Below are 20,330 nucleotides of genomic sequence, written 5' to 3'. Positions count from 1 at the left end.
TCCTCTGTCTGTGTGGGGTCTGGCTGCACAGACAGGAGCCTGTGGAGGATGTGGCTTTCCATGGGCCATTCAACCAGAAGCTAATATCCATCCTTTTCCCACCCACCCCAGGCCCTCTCAGTGAGCTCCTGCCCTTTCCTTCCTAGCTGCCTCCCTGCCAGCCCTGGGTGGGGTGCCCTCCACAAGTCCTGCGCCACAGTTCACTTTGCTGAGGGGGAGACGTCAGTGGGACTACAGCCTGGCTAACCTCATGCAGCCGGACCCTGGCGTGGTGTCCCCAGGAGCTGGCAGGTGACACCTGCTCACCTTCTCATTGAACTGGCCCTCTGCACCTGAAAACATCAGCTGAGGCTGGGAGTTCCAACATCTGCTACTTTGGAGAAGGCTCAGAATTCCCACTAGGACGAAAGGCCCCGACCAGGCCAAGTCTGCCTCAGCATGCCTGCTCCTTGGAGCTGCATCACTAGCAGACCTCAGAAGCTTGACCCAGCGCCCACCTGGGTTCCTGCCTGAGTCTCCTGCCAGGTGTTCTGCAGCTCATGCCTATGCTGGTGAGGATGCCAAGGCTGGATGGGTGATCAGGGCTGCGTCCCACCATTTTGGCAAGCTGTCACCCCAGCGTGGTGGCAATACCAAGCAGGGGGCCAGAGGGCGATGCCAGAGAGCCAGGGTTAGCAGGCCTTCCCATGCCAGGGCACCGGTGCCCATGGAGGAGACAGACCTCCCAGCTGGCACTGGTGCTGTGCCTTGCAGACCTGCCCTGATGTTCAGGACTCATGACTGGCTGTTTCAGTGCTGCTTACTTCATGGTCAGTTTGATTATTTCTCTTTCTTCCTCTTCTTTTAATTTTTCAACAAAACTGTCCAGCACCGGCATTTCAAACTTAATGTACTGAGCGACCTAGAAAATCCAAGAACATTTTAATGTGCTTTAAATTCGAAGCCAAAAGTATGTTTTTTTTTTTTTCCTCAAGGCTTCCACAGGGGCCCATCCAGCCAACATCTTGTATCCATGGAAGGAGCTGCCGCTTTTCCCACCCCACTCCCACACTGCTGGGTTGTGTACAGATGCCAGGACAGGAGCCTATTATTATCTCAAAGGCAACTGTTATCCCTGGGAGGAAATATTAAACTGAATATTAGGAAGAGCATTCAGTACAGCAGCCTTGTCACATCGGGTGCCCTCTGGGCTGGGGGTAGGGAGGTGGGAGCACCATTGTTTCTAACAATGGAATGCAACTGCAGCAGCCTGAGGGATATGGGGTCACTGGGCCTCCTACCTGAGGTTCAAACCCTGTAAGCATCTTCTAAGCAGAGGAGTTTGGAAATGCACTCACTGTCTGGTCAGAACTCAGGCTATTGGTAAGACTTAAATAGCTCCCTGTCTTCCACAGGTGCAAGGTAGGGCCTAGTTAAAAACCCTTTGCATAGGTCTCTCACATAATGACAACAAAATACATTCCAATGAAGGAAAAGACTTTACTTCCCTGAAAGGAAAAGGACAGGGCCATGGTTTTATAGGACTCAAATTCTTCTTTTCCCTAAGCTGTTGGCGCTGGCGGTCACTGATGGGAGAGGGAGGGCTGGTGCCTCCCTGTGCTGGGCTGGGAGCCCTTCAGGAGGGTATGGAGCTCCTGGAGACATCACCTGAGAGGGCTCTGGCCAGGAGTCCTCGGTAGGCCTCGTCACCCAAGAGCCCCTCACCCTAGAGCAGGCCTCCCTAGCCTCAGCCCCCACTCACGTCATGGGGGACTTCCACGCCCAAGTCAGCTTCCATCAGGAACATCCTGGCAATCTTCTCACACGGCCCATGCAGGATTCTGGAAATCAGTGGGTACTCGCAGTCTTTTAATTTTGTCCGCTCTGAAAAAGATGGTTTACAAAAATCACGGCAGATTAGTCACCTCTCTCTGTTCCAGATTAAGAACTGATAGAAAATGCACGTCTAGGGGCAAAGGGAACCCTAAGAACACAGACCTCTCTAATAGCACTGCCCTGAGAGATCCCTGCTCATGCTGAAGGAAGGCAGAACAGGGCCCCCAAATCTGCCACTTTGGCATAAGGATTAAGTGGAGCAGCTGGCAATTGAGAAGAAGAAGATGCAAGTGAGGCTCTTTGCCCTCCCCTATTTGCTGAAAAGCAGGACATAAATTTGTCAAGGTGTGCCCCTGCCCCTCTCCAGGGAAGGATGGAGTTAATCACCAGAGACAACCTGAGCCCCTCCTAAGTCTGGAGAGGGCACCAGAGGAACCTGCACAGCATGTCCCGGTGAAGCCTTTCCGTGGGACGACAGCTCCCCGTGCAGTGGCCTTCCGGCCCTTCGCCTCCCCAGAAACTCAGGCGCTTCTGCTCTGTCCTGTCACTTCCCTAAAAACTTACTGCTCTTTTGTGAATATGCTATTTAAGCCCAAATTCTAACCACTCATCCCTGGATATTCCAAAGGGCATGCATGATGCAAGTGTTAACAAACTTCTGTCTGTTCTTCTCCTTAATCTGGCTTTTGTTAATCTAAATACATGGCCTCAGCCAATGAACCTAAATGGGTAGAAGGAAAAGATATTTTTCCTCCCCTACAGTGTCATTCCGCAAAGGTGCAGCTTGAAGAGAAACAAGATCTGAGGGGGTGGGAGAAAGAAAAGCTGAGATGGGAGAGCCAGGGCCTGATGCACTGTGACACACACCCCACCCTTCCTGACTCAGCCCCAGTGAGCTAGGGACCCATCCATTTACTGGAAGAGGCGGAGAGGGAGGCTTCCTACAGCTTGGTGGGATTCTCTTTCAAAATCCTGAAAGAATTAAACTTAATGTACTGAGCGACCTAGAAAATCCAAGAACATTTTAATGTGCTTTAAATTTGAAGCCAAAAGTATGTTTTCTTTTTCTTAAGGCTTCCATAGTGTGCCCGGCTTTGGATGGGGGAGAAATATTCATACTGGGAGGCACAGTGTGCCCCAGCCCACTAGGCAAGCCAGCCCAGAGCCCGTCTGGGAGGGAGTACAGTCGGTGGTTGGTGGGGAGGGGGCTTGCTGAACAGGCAGAGACCTTTTGCTTTTATGATCCAGAAGTGGGGCAGGTACTTACCCCCAGACTCATGAACGATGTAGAGTGCGAACTCACTGGGGCCGTCTTCCACCTGCACGGGCAGTCACAGGAAGTCAGATCACAGTGCTTTGAAATGGGAGAGAACTGAGAGGATCCCCTGACAGTAACTACACCCCCAGTAACACACACACAAGCCACAAGGAACCTGCCCTCTCCCAAACCCCTCTTGCTTGAAATCTGAGAGTCAAAAGCTCAGCAGAGGGACCCTTGCTAAACTTTCTGCCCAGGAGCCACAGGCAACTTTCCCCAGAACCCCACCCCCAACAGAACAGCAAATCACTGGCATCCTGGGGCAAGGCCGCTCCTGGCCAGGCTTACCCTAAATTTGTTCAGCAGCAGGGTGAGCACCTGCAGGGTTGTCATGGTGCTGTTGACCCTCACATTGGTCACGGACCCATAGGCCGGAGTAAACACGGAGGTCTGCACCAGGAAGGGAGAGAAGATCAGGGCAGGCCCCGAGGGGATAAGGGGCTGACATCACGATGGTGAACAGACCCAGGCAGCAGGTGACGCTGGGAACACTTGTGCCTGTCCATTCACGCTGATGCACACACAAGCTGTTCCCAGACCTGGGGGACACTCCGGGAAGCTGTAGTAGTGCATGCCTTCCAGAGGCGTAAGGAAGATGTCTACACACCCAGAAGGGCCAGCTCTCTGGACCCGAGGAACCAGGACCGTGGAAGTCATTCACAAGGGTGGGGGAACCAGTCTCTCCTTCACTCTATTGATCAAGTCACCAGGTGTCTGTTGATTCTAAGGTTGAAAGTTCCCCAGTCTGTACCCTCCTCTTCATTCTCCCAGCGGTGCCTAGCAGAGGCACTGGTCACACCCCATCAGCTTTCCAATTTGTTCCCTTCTGGTCTCAGTCCCTCTAATCTGTACTCTGCACCGCTTGCCTATAGGCACAGACTTCTAAAACCCATGCACCTCCAAGTGAGGTCTAGCCCAGCTGCATCCATACAGTCTCGGCTCCCTTTCCTACCCTGCTCCACACCACCTGAATCGGAGTTCGCGTTTGTAGAACACAAGGCCAAGCAATCTGTGCAGTTTAATGTGAGAAGCATTGTTTGAAAGCATGGATCTAAAAGTATCTGAAGGCTTCCTGGGGCCTGTGCAATATCATCTGTAGTTCTTCTCATTGCCATGTGCGTATGACACTATGGTTGCCTAACAAGCACCCTGTGCTCCAGTCATAGAGCTTCTTCACAATCTGGCTGGGGGGCGGCGGGGGCACATTATATTTTGCAGGTATCTTGCCTTTGCCTAAGAGGCACCATATATGAAATCAACCAGGACTCTGCCTGACACATAAGGAAATAGGTCGGTCCTCAATAAACACTAGCTGTGTACTGAACCCAAGATTTTACATACAATCATTGATTTAACATTCATAACAACCCTTTGAGGCACCTATAACCAGTTCCCTTTTCTTAGAAAGGAATCATAGGCTTTAGGAGGCTACCCAGCTTGTTCAGAGTCACTCATCTAGAAAAGACAGAGCCCTGACTCAAAGGATTCCATGATTCCTGAAAACCTACATGTTACCCCCTTGGTGCTGGTGCCTCCCAGCGAATGTGACTTCTCTGCAGGTGAACCTCCCCTTGCTTTTCAAACTCAAGTTTAGATTCACATATTCCTCCTCTGAGATCCTAGCTCTGTTTTCCCAAGGAGGTAGCTGAGGCTCAGAGAGCTCGAGGACCTATTCAGTATCCCCCACTGGTCCCTGCTCTGATAAGTACAGGCACATCTGGGAGCCATTGTGAGTTCAGGTCCAGACTATCACAATGAAGCGAACATCTCAATAAAGTGAGTCACACAAATGTTTTGGTTTCCCAGGGCATATACAAGATATGTTTATACTATACTGTAGTTTCTTAAGGGTGAGATAGTATTACATCTCAAAAATATGCATGCCTTAATTAAAACTACTTTATTGCTAAAAAATCTGACACAGAGACACAAAGTGAACACACGCTGTTGGAAAACGGCACCGACAGACTTGTTCAACGCAGGGTTGCCGCACACCTTCAATTTGCAGAAAACGCGGGTGTAGTAAAAAAAAAAAATGCAGATGTTTACACCTTCCATCTGTAACAATCTGCGAGGTACAGTAACAAGAAGCACAATAAAATGAAGCATGCTGTGCCAGAGTGAGACTCAACCTTGATCTGCTTCCCCCGGCTTGATTCTAGTTGAGGTGCAGAGTGACTCAGTTACACAGAAAGCCAGGACTGGGATTAGGCCTTCTTGTCCAAAGAAATATGGAAGAGAGGGCCAGGTGCAGTGGTTCATGCCTGTAATCCCAGCACTTTGGGAGGCCAAGGTGGGAGGATCATGAGGTCAGGAGGTCGAGACCAGCCTGGCCAATATGGTGAAACCCCGTCTCTACAAAAATTGGCCAGGCATGGTGGTGCACACCTGTAGTCCCAGCTACTCAGGAGGCAGAAGAATCGCTTGAATCTGGGAGGTGGAGGTTGCAGTGAGCCGAGATCATGCCACTGCACCAGCCTGGGCTACAGAGTGACACTCCATCTCAAAAAAAAAAAAAAAAAAAAAAAAAGAAAGAAAGAAAGGAAAAGAAAAGAAAAGAAAGAAATGTGGAAGAGAGGAGTTAGGCTATTTCAAAAACACAAAAATTCTTGTTAACAAGACACTGTGTTTCTTCTGCATGAAGCCTTTTCTCAAGGTGATACCAACCAACTCCAAGTAGGAAAAAAGGCCCGGTGGCTACTTTCTCATCTCTAACCACAAATGGTTTCTCTCTAACAAAATGCATTGGAATCCAACAGGTCAGGCAGTAGAAGCAGCTACAAAGTTTTACCCAGTCTGGAAATAAAACCAACATTTCTGGGAATCACAACAGTTTTGGAAAATGACCGAGTGAAGTAATAGTGCACAGTTCCAAGAAACAAAACCTGGAACTATCTCAGAAATTCAATGCTAGGAATTATTTATTTTTCAATTGTTGCCTCTGACTCAAGGAATCTGTGTCCTGATTTCTAAGGACATTAGTTCTGTATGGATGTTGAGCGTAGTGACAAAGGGCTTCTTGTACAGTGATTTTCTTTGGGACTCCCCTTACTCACCCAGAAGATGGGGGAGCTGGTGTCCCAAATGCTTACGATATTATTCCCTGTCCTTGAAAGCAGTACTTTTTTCTGGAAGAATGGATGCACATTCCATAGGCTAATCTGTCACTAGGAGGAAAAGCTGCCCTCACTGGGTGACGGGCCGAGACCCTGTGTCGTCTGGCTGGGTAGCTCTTCCTGATAGTGCGGTTCAGACGGAAATGAGAGGCTGCGATGAAAACCCTCACTGTTCATTTCAAAGGCCGCGGAGTGCTTAGGACATGGTGTTCCTACGACACTGGCAATCACTACAATAAGGTTTACTGTGCCAGACACACTTCTTAGTGATGAATGAGACCCTTCGAGGAGAAGCAAACGTACCAATGCTAAACCCCACCATTCAGGGGAGCAAAAGAATCCCCCCTGCCTGGCTTTTTTTCGGTAAGGAACATAGAACTGGAAAATACCTAAACTATGCATATATTTTGGAAAATTTTTGAGTAATTCCTTAAACTAGCATATCAATCTTTATTTGAATGCTAACAATGGGTACTCAACACATTACACACTAAACCCCTTTTGGAACAAGATTTAAAGAATACTCAAGTCATGTTATGTGTCCTTGGGCTAATCTACACCGTTGTTAATCTTTGCCTAACTTCAACCCTGGGTCCCCTTTACTCTCTCGGGAAACTCTACTTTGGAATAGTCCTGGATTTTTCTGGACTTAGCAAAGGCAACCCTATTGTCATTCATTCACTCACCACAAGCCTAGCAGGGGATGGAAGGGAGATCCTGAGATTAAAGCAGGGTCCCTTCAGCTTGCCCAGCAGAATTCGGCTTCATTCCAAAGTCCAGGGCACCCCAAGTGTGGCTTGAATGGCCCCTGGATGGCCTAACCTGGGACACCTGCTGCTTCAGATCAAACCCTGAGACCCTCCCCCTAGGCCCCCTCCCTGCCATAAGTCATCTTCTATCAAGAAGGGCAGCTGCTTCAACTGGAAATCTCAGTTTGCATTTCCCAGTGATGCGGGTAGTATGTGGCTTGTCACAGGACACTCCATCCAGGGCCTTGCCCAGACAGCCAACCATTCTATTTATAGTAACAATCAACTTATCCTGTTACAGTTCAGTTTGTTTATAGAATGATGTAATTTGGGGAAGGAAAGCTTTTCCTGAGGTCAGTACAATGCATCCTTAGACAAAAGGCTGCATGGTGGGAATCTGGGGTCGTCCAGGTTCTCTGGGGCACAGACACACGTGCCCTGGGCACACCCCTGCTTAATTATTCAGTGTGAGTGATGGCTCGATACACAGTGTTCCCAGGGATCAACCAATCACGTTCGGGGGGAAGCCTCCTAGAAAGCGCCCTTGTTGAAGATACATTCAGCGTTACTGTCTGCCCAGGGCATCTTCGCTTACTTGCCAGAAATCTGTGTGACTTATGAGGATGGACTGACAGTGAGAATGTGCTGGAAAATGCATAGGTCACAAACGGGGCTGTTATGTGGATGCAACCTGGCAGGAGCTTTTTCCTCCTGAGGGCACAGGAATGCCAGCAGCCCCCACACAGGTCATGGTGCTTGCTGTGCCTGTGCTCAGGGCTGGCTCCCCATGTACCCAGGGGACAGACCAGGCTGGGGCATCACCTTATGATTGTAGAAGTGGCCATTGATAGAGAACCGGTGTCGCCGGATGCGCTGGGCCTCACCGGGGGCACGGCATTTGAGCCTCCTCTGGCTTATGCAGCTGGCGTCGCTCTTGGTCCGCATCAGCTGGGGGGCCTCCTCTGCCTCCTCCAGGGGCCCTGCATGAGAAATGGATGAGAGAATGGCAGGGTGGGTGATGCTGACAGAGCAACTGCCTGCTGTCAGGAGGTCTGGCTCCCTAGAGCTCTGTGGTCATGTGCATTGGGGCAGATGGGGACGTGAGGGCCATTCCTGGACTGGAGGCTGGATACTCCCAGCTTGCAGATAGGAAGGTGAGACCCAGACAGGGTATCCTGGGTCACAATGTCATATGGCCATACCCCTCTTGGTCTCTATCTTAGGGTGCCCACGGAGGTCCTTGGTGGCCCCAGCCCTGTCTTCTGAGCCCCTGCTCTGAAACAGGCCCTTCAGAGTGCTAAGGGAAGGGGCACAAAGAGGATGCATGAGCAGGTACAGAGGATGAGGACGAGGTCCCAGAGGGAGGCGAGGGGCCAGGAGGGTGCAGTGCCCTCTGTGGATGCTCCTTTCCCATAGCACACATAGGGCAGGGGACTCAGGCCACCCCTACACTGTCACCTCCCAAACCTCTGCTCACTTTTCCATAAAGAGGAGCGAGAATGAGGGCAAAGCGCCTCAGAGGCAGGCACCTGGGTAGGGGTCCAGCAGGTGAAGCCCCTCTTTTGCTGGGGCACAAAGCTGTCCTTCGGAGACTGTGGTTGTGAGCCAAGCCCCTCTGCTCCTACCCTGGATGAGGCAGGGTCTGGGCAGCTCGTGGGCTCCGCTTACCTGAGCTGTCTGTAGAACTCTCAGCCTTGTGCACTGGCTGAGTGCTTGGCCCCTGGGCTGTGATGTTCCCGTCCTGGGGCGATGGCTCCTTTCTGAAAAGAGACAACTGCGGTGCTGAGATGGCTGCTGGCAGAGAAAGGGAGCTCAGGCCAAGGAGAAGAGACCAGCAGCCCCTGGGGCAGGACACAGGCGGGAAGCACGGCAGGCTGAGGTGAGGCCTGGATTTCAAACTGAGAGAGTCAGTCTGAAACAATAAAAGTAGAGGCCTCCCCCAGCATCTGCTGGACGGAAGTGAGACTGGCCTGAGGGCTTGTGCTGGACTGCATCACGCAGACACATGGATGCATGAACGCAGTCAGGGCCTGCACATTCCTAGGCACCAGGCTTAGCCAGGCCAGCAGCTGTGTGCCAAACGGGCTCACTGGGCTTCCCAAAGGCCTGGTGGGGTGTCAGGCAGGGGCCACCTAGAAGGGCCCAACCTCCAGGCCTCTTAGCAGGATGAACCCCAGGCCAGGGCAGCCAGTGCTGGGCTGGAGAAGGAGTGAGTATGATGGGACAGAGCCCTGCAGCCCGGGGAACCTGGGGAGGAGAAGACAGACGGGATCCTGGAGAACACATGGGCACCAGCCGCGACTGCTGTCTGTGACTGCTTGTACCTCAAGGAAGGGCACATGTGAGTCACACTTGCAGCCTTCCTAAGGAATCTGACTTTATGATCTAATTCTGTGTGGCTCAGAATTCGCTGAGTGACGGGACACCTAGGGATGTGCCAGGGCTGTCAGGGTGGTGAGTGCTGTCACAGCATGGGTTTTATGTGAAATCTGAAGGGGGTAAAGCTCTGAATGTGTGCTCTCTACAGGAGTTATTACTGGAGAAGCAGGCAAGGCCCAGCTACTAACTGCGTCTTTTGGGAGTGGGCTGAGGAGGAGATAAATGTGCATTAAACAGTAAGGCAGGCAGGAGACCATTTCCTCCTGACGGAAACATTTTTCTGATATTAAACAAATCTAATGTGAAATTCTGACAAATTTATTTTAAAAATTTTGACATTAAAATGAAAACAGAGTAGTAAGAGGCTAAATTTGTGTGCATTTTTAAGATAGAACAAGAGACGGCAAGACATGTTCAGCTTGCACAGGTGCTGGGAGCCCTGCTGGCTGTAGTCGTCCCTTCTTGCCAGCAAGGTGGCTTGGAGGAAGTTTGAGAAACAGAAATGGAGGTCATGGGAGCCTGGAACATTCTCCAGGAGGGAGGGAGAGGCCACTCTGGGTGAGGCTGTGGACTGAGGCAGTCACGGGGCATGGCGATGAGGCTGGGTCACCCTCCCATGCCAGTGTCCCATAAGGGAACAGGGCTCCCACCCTGAGGCTCGGGATATCCCCAACCCACACCCCAAACAGGGAGCTTGGGCTGAGCAGGTGTCACAGAAGCCACCGGGTACTCACGGAGGGCAGTTGGGCCGTCCAGGCGTCCATGAGGTGGAGGGGAGGTGCACCTGCTCCCGGTCATCCTGCATCTGCAGCCGGATGGGCCGCCTCAGCCCCCAGGCAATGTTGAGGAGCCCCTCGATGATCAGAGTCCCTTCTTCCTGTGGGGGTCCACACATCAGCCCTTCCCCCAAAGCAGCTGCCCACCTTCCCTGTGCCCCCTAGGGATGGGATGCTCTGGACACTTCTGCCTTGCACCATCCCTCCTCCTGAGTGGCCCCATCCCCTCGGGAAGGACCATCAGCCACTACGTGTCCTGAGGCGTGTGACCAGGCCCTGTGGGAGGAAGCCTGAGATGTGCTCAGCTCATGCCTGGCCAGGGACACAGCCCGGAACGCAGTGGGCTGAGTCAGGTGTCCCACAGGAACCCAGCTGCTGGCCGGCAGACACGTCCACACTGCAGTGAGGAAGCGGTTCCAGGAACGCACAGTCTGTCTGCTTGTGCCAAGCAGGGGACCTCTCTGCCCACACTGCACCTGGGAGGGGGGTCCTGTGCCACCAGTTCCTGTGCCACCAGGCCTGCAGGGTCCCACGCCCACCAGAGCAGAAGTGGGCACTCTCTGTCCTAGCTGTGTCTCAGCCTCACCCTTCTCCTGGTGCCTCCCGAAAGCAGCAGTGTCGACTTGCCAGGGCTGACAGAGAGGCTTGCTTTTCTCACCACTGCTTAGACATCACTAACCTTATATCCCATGCCAGAATTTCTACAACAGCCTTCATCCCATGTCCCCAACCTGCCTCAGTGTCCCTAAGTCTGCAGGTGACATGGTTCCTCTCCTGCTGCCAACCTGGGGCCCTAATCAACAGAGTCCTCTGCAGGCACCTTGCTAGTGCTGGTTGGCACCCCTTGGGCCCTTGATTCAGTGCCTCTGACCTATTCCAGGCCTCTGTCTCTGCGAGACCACGCCAGGCCTCTGTGCCAATCCCAGTCACTCTGTGCGTTTAAGCCTGGCCAAGCTGAGTCATTTGCCAGAATCCTTGCCAGCAACCTCGGCTGCCCTCTACCCAGAGCCGCGGTCTTGAAGCTACGCACTCCTAATGTGCTCTGACACTAGTCTTTCCACAACTAACTTGGAATATCATTCTCCCATTGCCATCTCAATCAACATTTAATTTTCTTATTTATTTATGTTTTATTGTGGTAAGGACATTTAACATAAGAACTGCCCTCTAAACAAACTGTTAAGTGCACAATACTGTATTGTTCACTGTAGGCACAATGTTGCCCAGCCCATGTCCAGGACTTACTCATCTTGCATAGCTGAAATGTTATATCAGTTGCACAGCAACTCCCCACTTCCTCCTTCCCTGCCCCAGGCCCTGCAACCACCATTTTTACTCTCTGCCTCTATGAGCCTATTTTAGATTCCTTATATAAAGGAATCATGCAGTATTTCTGACCCATATTTTAGATTCACAAATCCCATTTCTCTCTCCTCGTTGGCACTAAAAGCCCCGTGAGAACAGGGATGCCATGGAAACTTCTTCGTATCCCTGGCGGCACTCAGGAAGACCCTGCACAATGTGGATTTCATGGTAAGTTAGCAATGGGGTTTCTGGGTTCAGACATCCTGCCATCCACAGAGAAAACAGTGTATCCAAAGGTTATCAAAAACACACACAGCTTCCAGATATGACCTTGCATTATCCGCTAAAAAGGAAAACAAACAAGCAGAAACCAGAGCTGTTTTTGATACTCGCTGGTGCTCTACAAGCACAGATGTGTCACTGAGCTCCCTATGAAGGAGAGGCCAGCACGGATCTATGGAGTTCAAAGGTCTATGGCGGGTTCTGTTCTTGCCTCTTGGTCTCGGGTGCCTCTCAGTGGAGACAGCTTGTGGGGATGGCTCACTCATGGAGACCCACTGCCCTCCAGCCCCACCCTGGACTCCAGGCAGAGGGAGATGGAGGAGACACAGCCCCAGCCATGAGGGGCTCAGGATGCAGAAGGAGATGCAATGCAGCTTCCTGGAGAGGGTGCTTGTGCACTGCACTCTGGAAGACCAGTGAGGGAGGACAGGGAGGAAAGCTGAGCAGGACCTGCCTGGACAAGTTCGGGGGCTTGGTTGTACTGGGGCAGGCTGGCTAGCCATGACTCAGGCCAGCCACCCCTGCACAGGTGACGTGTGTGCCCCCAACATTGCCACCCACCACGGTTCACCCTCCCCCAGCTTGGCCGCATCTGAATGGAGGGAAAGTCCTATCAGCCAGCAGCAAATTCTCCGTCTCCCTCCTTTTAGTCTCTTGACTAATCTGCTCATTGCTAATAAATTCAAAGAAGAGCCAGCGAACTAGACAAAGGGTCTACGAAAGATATAAGAGTTTGGGCAAGGTGAGAAGTGCCATGTGCCACTGAAATCCTGTTCACTGTCTCAGGCACTCCCTGCTCCGATGCCTTTGTGCATATGGAGTTCCCACCTAGAATTCAAGAACTTGGGACTGCCAGTTCCTCTTGCTTGCCTAGGGAGTCTGGGGTCTGCCCAGTACTGAGAGCTCAGGCTTGGGCTACCTCTGGGGTACTCCTCTTTCTCCCCCACCTGCAGCACAGGCAGGCGTGTTCCAGGTGGGACTGTGGCTGGGGCAGAGGATCTGTGGCCTGTCGGGGGAGTGCAGGAGCTTCCCAGGGACTGCCTCCCTCGTCCTTGGCAGCCTCCTTTGCTGGCATGGTCACTCCTGGACAGAGGCGGTGGCTTTCTAATGCTGCCCAGGTGCTCCTTGGCAGCCCCCCAGCCCCAGCCCAGGCCCAGCAACCGGAGCGATCCTTTGAAGCAGAAGCCAGACTGCAGTGCCCTTGTTCAAACCCTGCAGTGTCTTTGCCTCCCTCTTGGAGGGAAACACAGCATCCACGCCAAGGTTCACTGACCCCCTCCTACATGGGCCAGTCTGCAGGCACCTTGCTGTGCCCTGAGCATGTCCGTCTGGAGCACCTCACCACAGGGACTTTGCACGTGCTGCCCCCGCCACCTGGAATGTGCATTTTCCCATTTTTTTCAGGTTTCTGCTCCAATATCTGCTCTGAAGACCCCCCTGACCACTGTTCCCGTGGCGGCAGCCTATCACAGCGTCCCACTGTGCTGCTGCGCTTTTCCTTCAGGCAGCTCTTGCTGTTGCCTGAATCACAGCACCCACTCATCTCTGGCTCTATCTCCTCCATTACTAGAATATGAGCTCCAGGGGGCCACACCTGTGTGTGCAGTCACAGCACACAGTAGCACCTCACATCTGGTGAACAAGTAAACAAATCCTCAGAAAGCACCCCATCTGGGGTGTAAGAAGACCAGGGTCAGACCCCGCCGACTGCTCTTGGTCCCTTGGGAGCAGGGTGTGTCTCTCCTAAGAGCAGGCCTAGGGACCCAGCCTCAGCTGCCTCCAGGCTGGGGTCCTGTGCTGCTGATTTTTCATCAAAGTTGCCGAGGACCTGGCCCAACTTCACAGAAGCCATGATGGGCTGGTGTAATACAGGGTGGGAAACAAGCTTTGGGGCAGGGGTGGCCCTGGGGCAACCTGTGAGGGCCCAGTGGAACCCCTCCCTCTCCCAGTGCCCCTAGGTGACCAGCAGTGCACCCACCCCTTTCCTGCCCTGCAGCGTAAACATTCCCCAGCCTCCTACTGGCAGAAAAACACCTCCAAGCAGGCAGCTGGGCCAGGCCCCGCCCTCCAAGCTGTTTTCCAAAGAGAGCCTTCCTGAGCAGGCTATTTTTGGTCCTCGTGACAGTGATTGATAGCTGGTGGGAAGGTATAAAAGCAGCTGCCTGCCGAAGCTCTTCAGACAGCTCAGGGAAGAGTCTGGCACGGTTTTCTCTGAGACTCAGTGCACCGTCCTCCTCCCAGCGACCCCACCCTGGACCCCCTGCCGGACCCTCCACCCTTTGGCCTCCAAGCTTCCCAGGGGCTTCCTTTGGACTGGACTGTCCCTGCTCATCCATTCTCCTGCCACCCCCAGACCTTCTCAGCTCCAGGTAAGAGGGAGCAGCTGCCCTTGGGTTTGAGACAAAACACAAGGACTTTGTTTATGTTTGAGGGCAATTCCCAGCCTGAACTTGCACAGCCTCCCTATGGGTTAGAGAAGAGGGCTGTCTGTAGAGGGCTTTGCATTTACAAAGGGATTCAGGGGTTATTTCATGTGTTTCCTACAACATCCCTGCCAGGGGTATTTATAACCCTGTTTTACGGATGGGTAAGTGGAGGCCTGGAGAGGTGGCCTTGCCAAAGGTCCCAAGGTGTGTGGCCGATCCTGGTTTTAAACCCAGCTTTCCTCTGACCAGTGTTTGTTAGGTTGGTTTCTCTTATCTGTGCACATTCTGAAACAATAAGGATAAAATCTTAAGCCTTTGGGTTTTCAACGTAAACAGGAAGAAAGAGCCCAGGAGTCCGAGCTCTGGTCTGGGCTCTGTAGACTTCGAACTGCTCTCAGGGCACCAGATTCCTACAGGCAGCCCCAGAGGAGTGTGGGGACACTGAGGGGCAGTGGGATGCATGGCAGGCCCTCACCACCTGGCCTCTGTTTCCCAACAGGTTGCCGCCTCCTCTCGCCAGGGTGATGAGGTCCCGGCTTCTGCTCTCTGTGGCCCATCTGCCCACAATTCGGGAGACCACGGAGGAGATGCTGCTTGGGGGTCCTGGGCAGGAGCCCCCGCCCTCTCCTAGCCTGGATGACTACGTGAGATCCATATCTCGACTGGCACAACCCACCTCTGTGCTGAACAAGGCCACGGCCCAGGGCCAACCCAGGCCACCCCACAGGCCAGCCCAGGCCTGCCGGAAGGGCCGCCCTGCTGTGTCCCTGCGGGACATCACCGCACGTTTCAGGGGCCAGCAGCCCACACTGCCCACGGCTGATGCTGTGGACCCCCTGGACTGGCTTTTTGGGGAGTCCCAGGAAAAGCAGCCAAGCCAGAGGGACCTGCCGAGGAGGACTGGCCCCTCTGCTGGCCTCTGGGGTCCGCACAGACAGATGGACAGCAGCAAGGCCAGGGGGGCCCCCAGAGGGAGGCTCTGTGAAGCCAGGATGCCTGGGCACTCCCTAGCAAGACCATTGCGGGATGGGCAGCAGAGCTCTGACCTAAGAAGCTGGACTTTGGGGCAGCCTGCCCAAGCCATGGCCTCCCCCCGCAGCCCCCGCCCCAGCAGTGTCCTCAGAACTCTCTACTCGCACCTCCCGGTGATCCATGAACTCTGACCCCTGCCCAATAAAGGCTTCTGTAAAGAGCTCGGTGGGTCTACATCTCCCGTCTTCCCCCATGGTGGTCACTGTCCCTGGCAGGTCTCTGGAACAGAAATGCTTTTCTGCAGAGGCCCCTGCTGGGGCAGTTCACAGTGAGACCAACCCCCTCTGAATATAACAGCCTGTCTCACATGAGATGTTACCGATCCCGTTTGCTCTGATCCTTGCTGGCTGATCACCTTGAGCAAGTTACTTAACATCTGTGTTCTCAGTTTCTCGTGGGTAATATGGGACTAATTACTGGCACCTGCCTCCCAGGCCATTCTGACGCGTAAAGGCATGTAGGAGCCCATTCGCTGAGTAGCTATCGTCATCGCTGGTGGGGAAACTGGTGGTAAGGGTATGAGGGTAGTGGGGTGCCAGCCCCCCAGGTGTTTCAGAACAAGGCCTCAGGCACTCCCAAGTCCGCCTCTTGGCCTCCACTTTCAAAGTCCATGTTATGTGAGGCCCAAGAGAACACATGGAGTCTTAGCAAATGCACTGATGTATTCCAGGGGGACTGTCACCTGGCACCACTGGGGCACTCTGCTGGCTACAACTCATACATCCTGTCGTGGCACTGGGAGAGTTCCCCCATGACGAGGGCCAAGACAGAATCTGTACCACTCAGTCCTACCATCCCCACCCCCATCTCACCTCCACCCAGGGGGCTCATGGCATGGTCAGGGTCCCAGTTGTGGGTGAGAAGCAGGGCACTGTCCAGCTCTCCTTCACCGGGGAAGTCCAGACGTTCTAAGGCCCAGGCCAGGGCATCTGGAGTCTGAAGGACCCCAATTCCTAGAGGCATCTGGCAGCAAGAAGGTGAGGCATCAGGGAATGGGAATCAGGCTGCCTCTGGTCAGCGGCAAAAGGACAGAGAGAGGAGAGGAGGAAGATTGAGCTGGGGGCGGCAACCAAGCTCACCCGGGCGGGTCTCTGCCACCTCCTTGCTCTGCGAGTTGTCAACCTAGGTCATTCTCTTTTTTTGTGGCTATTTTTAATTGCTTTGGATTTGTTAAATGTTTGTCTTCTGTTACGTTCAGACAAGCAATTACCCAGTTTCCTTATCTATAAAATGGGGACATCAGCAGTGTCCTTCACACCCTGCAAGGGCTGGGAACCTGCTCATACGAACTTGGAGCTGCAATTGTGAGCACTGTAGACAAATGTTTGTATCTGTCACAGCCCACTGTGTCTCTGTGGTGGTCTCAAACCTGCAGGTTCCTGTCTTTGGGCAAACGTGTGGGGCAGGTTTTGGCCAGGGCAGCCTTTAGCCAACCATCACCCTCAGGAGAGATCCGGAGGGCCCCGGACCAAAGCAGAGGGGCCGAGGTCCAGGCTTGCTGGGTCCAGCCTCACTACAGCCCCTTCTTCAAAGCATCATGAAATTGGGTCAGAGGGGAGAGTCCAGCAACTAGGATGAGGTCAGCAGACTCCTCCATGCTCAGAAGCTGCCTCGCTGCATCTGGGGAGGTCAGGCAGTTTGAGGAGACCCACCATCCCCGGGCTTCCCCACTAATACCCAGCTTTGTGAAAGAGGTCAGTGGCACCTTTGGAAGGCGCTCCCTCCCCGTCGAATACAGGTTTGTGGTGGGGGCTTCTGGCAATGTCCCAAGCTCCTGCAGAGAGGCCCAGGGGAATTCCTTTCCCTTCAAGCTAAGCCTCCTGGTGGGCCCTTGTAGAGCAGTTGCATTCTCCTTCCTACTTGCCACTGGAGTGGGGGTGGGGAGAGTGGAAAGGGGAGTAGAGAGGGGAGTGGAGAGGGGAGTAGAGAGGGGAGTGGAGGTGGGGGTGGGAGTGGAGAGGGGAGTGGAGGTGGGGGTGGGAGTGGAGAGGGGAGTGGGGCTGGGGGTAGAGAGGGAATGGAGAGGGAAGTGGGGGCGGGGGTGGGAGGTGGGAGTGGGGGTGGGAGTGGAGAGGGGAGTGGGGCTGGCGGTGGAGAGGGAATGGAGAGGGAAGTGGGGGCAGGGATGGGAGGTGGAGAAAGGAGTGAGGGTGGAAGGTGGGGGTGGGGGTGGGGGTGGGAGTGGAGAGGAGAGTGGGGCTGGGGGTGGAGAGGAGAGTGGGGGTGGGGGTGGGAGGTGGAGAGGGGGGTGGGGGTGGGTGGTGGAAGGTGTTGGTGGGAGGTGAAGAAGGGAGTGATTGGGACACAAGGCCCTGCCCAGAGCGGGCAGGCTGGGAAGCGCTTTGCGGCTCCCAGAAAACAGATGTTCTTGGAGCTGGTCAGTCACTTCGGGGGCCAGTGGTCTGCCAGGCCTTCGGAGAGGGGACGGGGCAACTCTCTCAAGGCGGGATGTTGGTTTTCCGCACCCCTGGGGGAGAGAGAGAGTCCCCCGACCAGGGGAAGCCCCTTCCGTTTCTCGCATTGCTGAGGGGTCCCAGGGCCTAGGAGCGGGACTGGGTGTGGAGCGCGTCCGCGGTCACCAGGGGGCGCCGCCGAGCCTCGGCGCCGCGCCCCAGGTGGGCGGGGCCGGCACGCAGTCCCCGGAGAGGGTTCCGCCGCCTGGGGCTCACTTGCTTCCCGAGAGCCGAGAGCGGTGGGTTTACACAAGGACATTTCCCGGCAGTCCTTTTTTCTTTTGAGATACCAGCCAGCCTGGTTAAAGCCCTTTGCCATGTTCAAAAGGCACAGGCTGTTCCCCGTTGTTCAGGCTTTTTGTTGTAATACAAGCAAAATTATCCCAAAGGTGAGGTTCATGATAGAGGAAGTCGGCGCCTCAGCCTCCAGAGAAGGCGTCCCTCCTCTGGCCCCTTGGAAGCGGGGAGAAAGCTCACAAGGAGACGCTGGCCCCAGGGCGTGGCCCTGCCCACCTTCGGAGAAGTGGGATGAGACAGTGGAGGAGAAGGCACCCCAAACCGTACTGCTCAGGCTGCCGGTGCTGCAGCGGGGAGGGGCAGTGAGAACACAGGGCGGGGGGTCTCTTTCAGGCGGCTCTGGGAGCGCACCCCGGGTGGTGAGCCCCTTGGCTTGGGGCTCAAGGGCAACAAACAGCTCCCTGTGTCCCTGAGACCTGTTCACTGATACTGGGTGGAGACCTCCAAAGCCTAATGCTGGAAATGGTATTGCCGTTTTGAGTGGCTGTGATCTTGGGGCCATGGCCAGCACCTTTCATTTACTGCAGTGTGACCTTGTCTAGAGACTTAAACTCTGGGAGCCTCGATCTCTTTGCCTGGAAAATAATCATTCCTGTATCACCTTATACTAAATAAAGGAGAGGCAAAGCGCCTGGTGCATTGGAGGTTCCCCGGGGAAGTGTCCGTTCCTCTTGTCTGCCCAGCCCTTGGGGCCTGTGGTGCCTGAGGAGAGACTGGCCTGGGATGGCCCTGCCCCTGTAGCAAGTGCCCAGAGGTCCAGGAGGTCGTCGTGCCGGGTGCGTCACAGGGCTGCAGTGAGATCTGGAGGCCTATCAGCGTCACAGCCTGAAGCCTCGTCTTATGTGGTGATTGTGACCCAGCAAAAATGCACACTTCTTCAGGCCAGTAACCCCTGGGCTGTTAAGGCTACAGAAGTTTCGTGAAAGGTACTTTCTGGCTCCATGGAGACCAGGTCAAACCTCACACTTTCTTCAGAGTTAGGGACAGGAAGATCCCCTTGGTGGGTTGACTTTCTATCATTAAGGGCTGTCAAGAACACCTCTTCCCAGCCTTAGAGTCCCCTACTTCTCTATGTGGGCTGTCCCGCAGCATACACAAACCACAAACGCAGGGTGGAGGCTCTTGGGGCTTCCTGCCCCACCGCCCCTGCCCCCGACAACCGTTCCTACAGAGGGGATTATCTTGGGGAATCCCGAGTGCCAAAACTAAGCTCTTACTAGTGGTTTTCAAACTTGACCTTCCACCGGAATGTCCTGGAGGTCTCGTTAAAACATGGACAGGAGGACTAAGTGTTTTCGGTTCAGCAGGCCGGGGGAGGGGTGTGGTAGGAATTTGCATATCTAACCAGTTCAACAGCAGCGACCACACCCCAGGCCTCCACCAGATATGAAGTGGCATGTGTTAACAGCACAGGTGGAAATCCCTGTGGCCCCAACACCCTCTCCCCAGTGCCTCCCTCTGCCCCGCACACTGGAGCTCAGGACTGAGAACTCACCCCAGCTCTCTCCAGGCCTACACCTGCTGCTTAAGTCACCCACCAACTCTGCACAGGGACCCACAGGGTGCCTGGCCTAGGGAGGGCAGGATGGGGGCAGGCAGGGTGAGACAGGTGTCACAGAAGCAAGCGTGAGGAGGTGAGATGGCAGGAGAGGGAGGGGAGCAAGCTCTCGGGCCCTGTGGCCTGGGCAGGTCAAGGAGGTGGAGTGTGAGATTTGTACCATGCTTGGTGGTCACAGGCAGCCCAGCATAGCCTGGACCAGGAGCCAGAAGCTCCCAAAGGGTGTGACGTCTGGCCTGGCTGGCCAAGGGGATACCTCAGGGGCTGGCTGAGGCCGTCTGGCAGCAGATTCTGGCTGGCCCTCTGACCTGCCACTGACTGGCAACCCCTGGCTGTCCAGAGCTGCCTGGATGCCTGGGCTAGCTCTGGCCTGGGAGCTGTAGAAGGGTGTCTAAATTACTGAAGAGGGGGGACTAGGACTAGTGAGCCAGGACTAGTGAGGAGGTCTTGGGTTTCCTGGCGCTGCCCTGCCCATTCCTGTGTTCAACAACAGAGGGGCACTTGGAATCCATCGGCCCTGGTCAGATGCTGATGGATGGGAGAAAGTCCAGGAGCCAACCCAATCTCAACTGCAGAACGCCCCCACCAAAAACAGCCTTACCACGATAGACTTGCCATTAGGCAGTACAAATATGTTCAATTAGACCAAGATAGGGCCACAAAGCCCAACCAAGATTCCTGCGTGAAACATCGGAGGATGTGAATGACCACAAGACTACGGCTCCACTTGCCCTGCTCAGTGGGTGGTCCCCCAAACCTAGGCCCTGCAGAGTCCAGCCAGTGCCTGAGGGCTGTGTTTGGCATCAGGCATGTATTTAGCCCAC

At 54.3% G+C, this 20,330-nt stretch overlaps 2 protein-coding genes across 6 annotated transcripts in view; one reads left to right on the top strand and one right to left on the bottom strand.

Moving 5' to 3' along the window:
• The window catches only part of RASSF4 (Ras association domain family member 4), a 35,337-nt gene that overhangs the window by 1,921 nt on the left and 13,086 nt on the right, over positions 1-20,330 (bottom strand). For all 4 annotated transcript variants that reach the window (XM_028853417.2, XM_028853416.2, XM_015146901.3 and 1 more), the window contains 7 exon segments: positions 10,112-10,254; positions 8,667-8,758; positions 7,821-7,978; positions 3,422-3,523; positions 3,083-3,134; positions 1,742-1,863; positions 804-901 (listed from right to left, as the gene is read on the bottom strand). In XM_028853417.2, the coding sequence (XP_028709250.2) occupies positions 804-901; positions 1,742-1,863; positions 3,083-3,134; positions 3,422-3,523; positions 7,821-7,978; positions 8,667-8,758; positions 10,112-10,254 (767 nt within the window).
• DEPP1 (DEPP autophagy regulator 1) lies at positions 11,658-15,356 on the top strand. 2 transcript variants are annotated; one of them, XM_028826292.2, is made up of 2 exons: positions 11,658-11,686; positions 14,666-15,356. In XM_028826292.2, the coding sequence occupies exons 1-2, from the start codon at positions 11,673-11,675 to the stop codon at positions 15,327-15,329; spliced, it is 678 nt and encodes a 225-aa protein (XP_028682125.1). In that variant the 5' UTR covers positions 11,658-11,672; the 3' UTR covers positions 15,330-15,356. The 2 variants fall into 2 exon arrangements, with proteins under 2 accessions (XP_028682125.1, XP_015002401.1); XM_015146915.3 differs by lacking the exon at positions 11,658-11,686 and adding an exon at positions 13,918-14,109.

Source organism: Macaca mulatta, chromosome 9, assembly GCF_049350105.2.
Source record: "Macaca mulatta isolate MMU2019108-1 chromosome 9, T2T-MMU8v2.0, whole genome shotgun sequence".
NCBI classification, from domain to species: Eukaryota; Metazoa; Chordata; class Mammalia; order Primates; family Cercopithecidae; genus Macaca; species Macaca mulatta.
The sequence above is the reverse complement of the archived record's forward strand: the minus strand, read 5'-3'. Positions and strand labels throughout refer to the sequence as shown.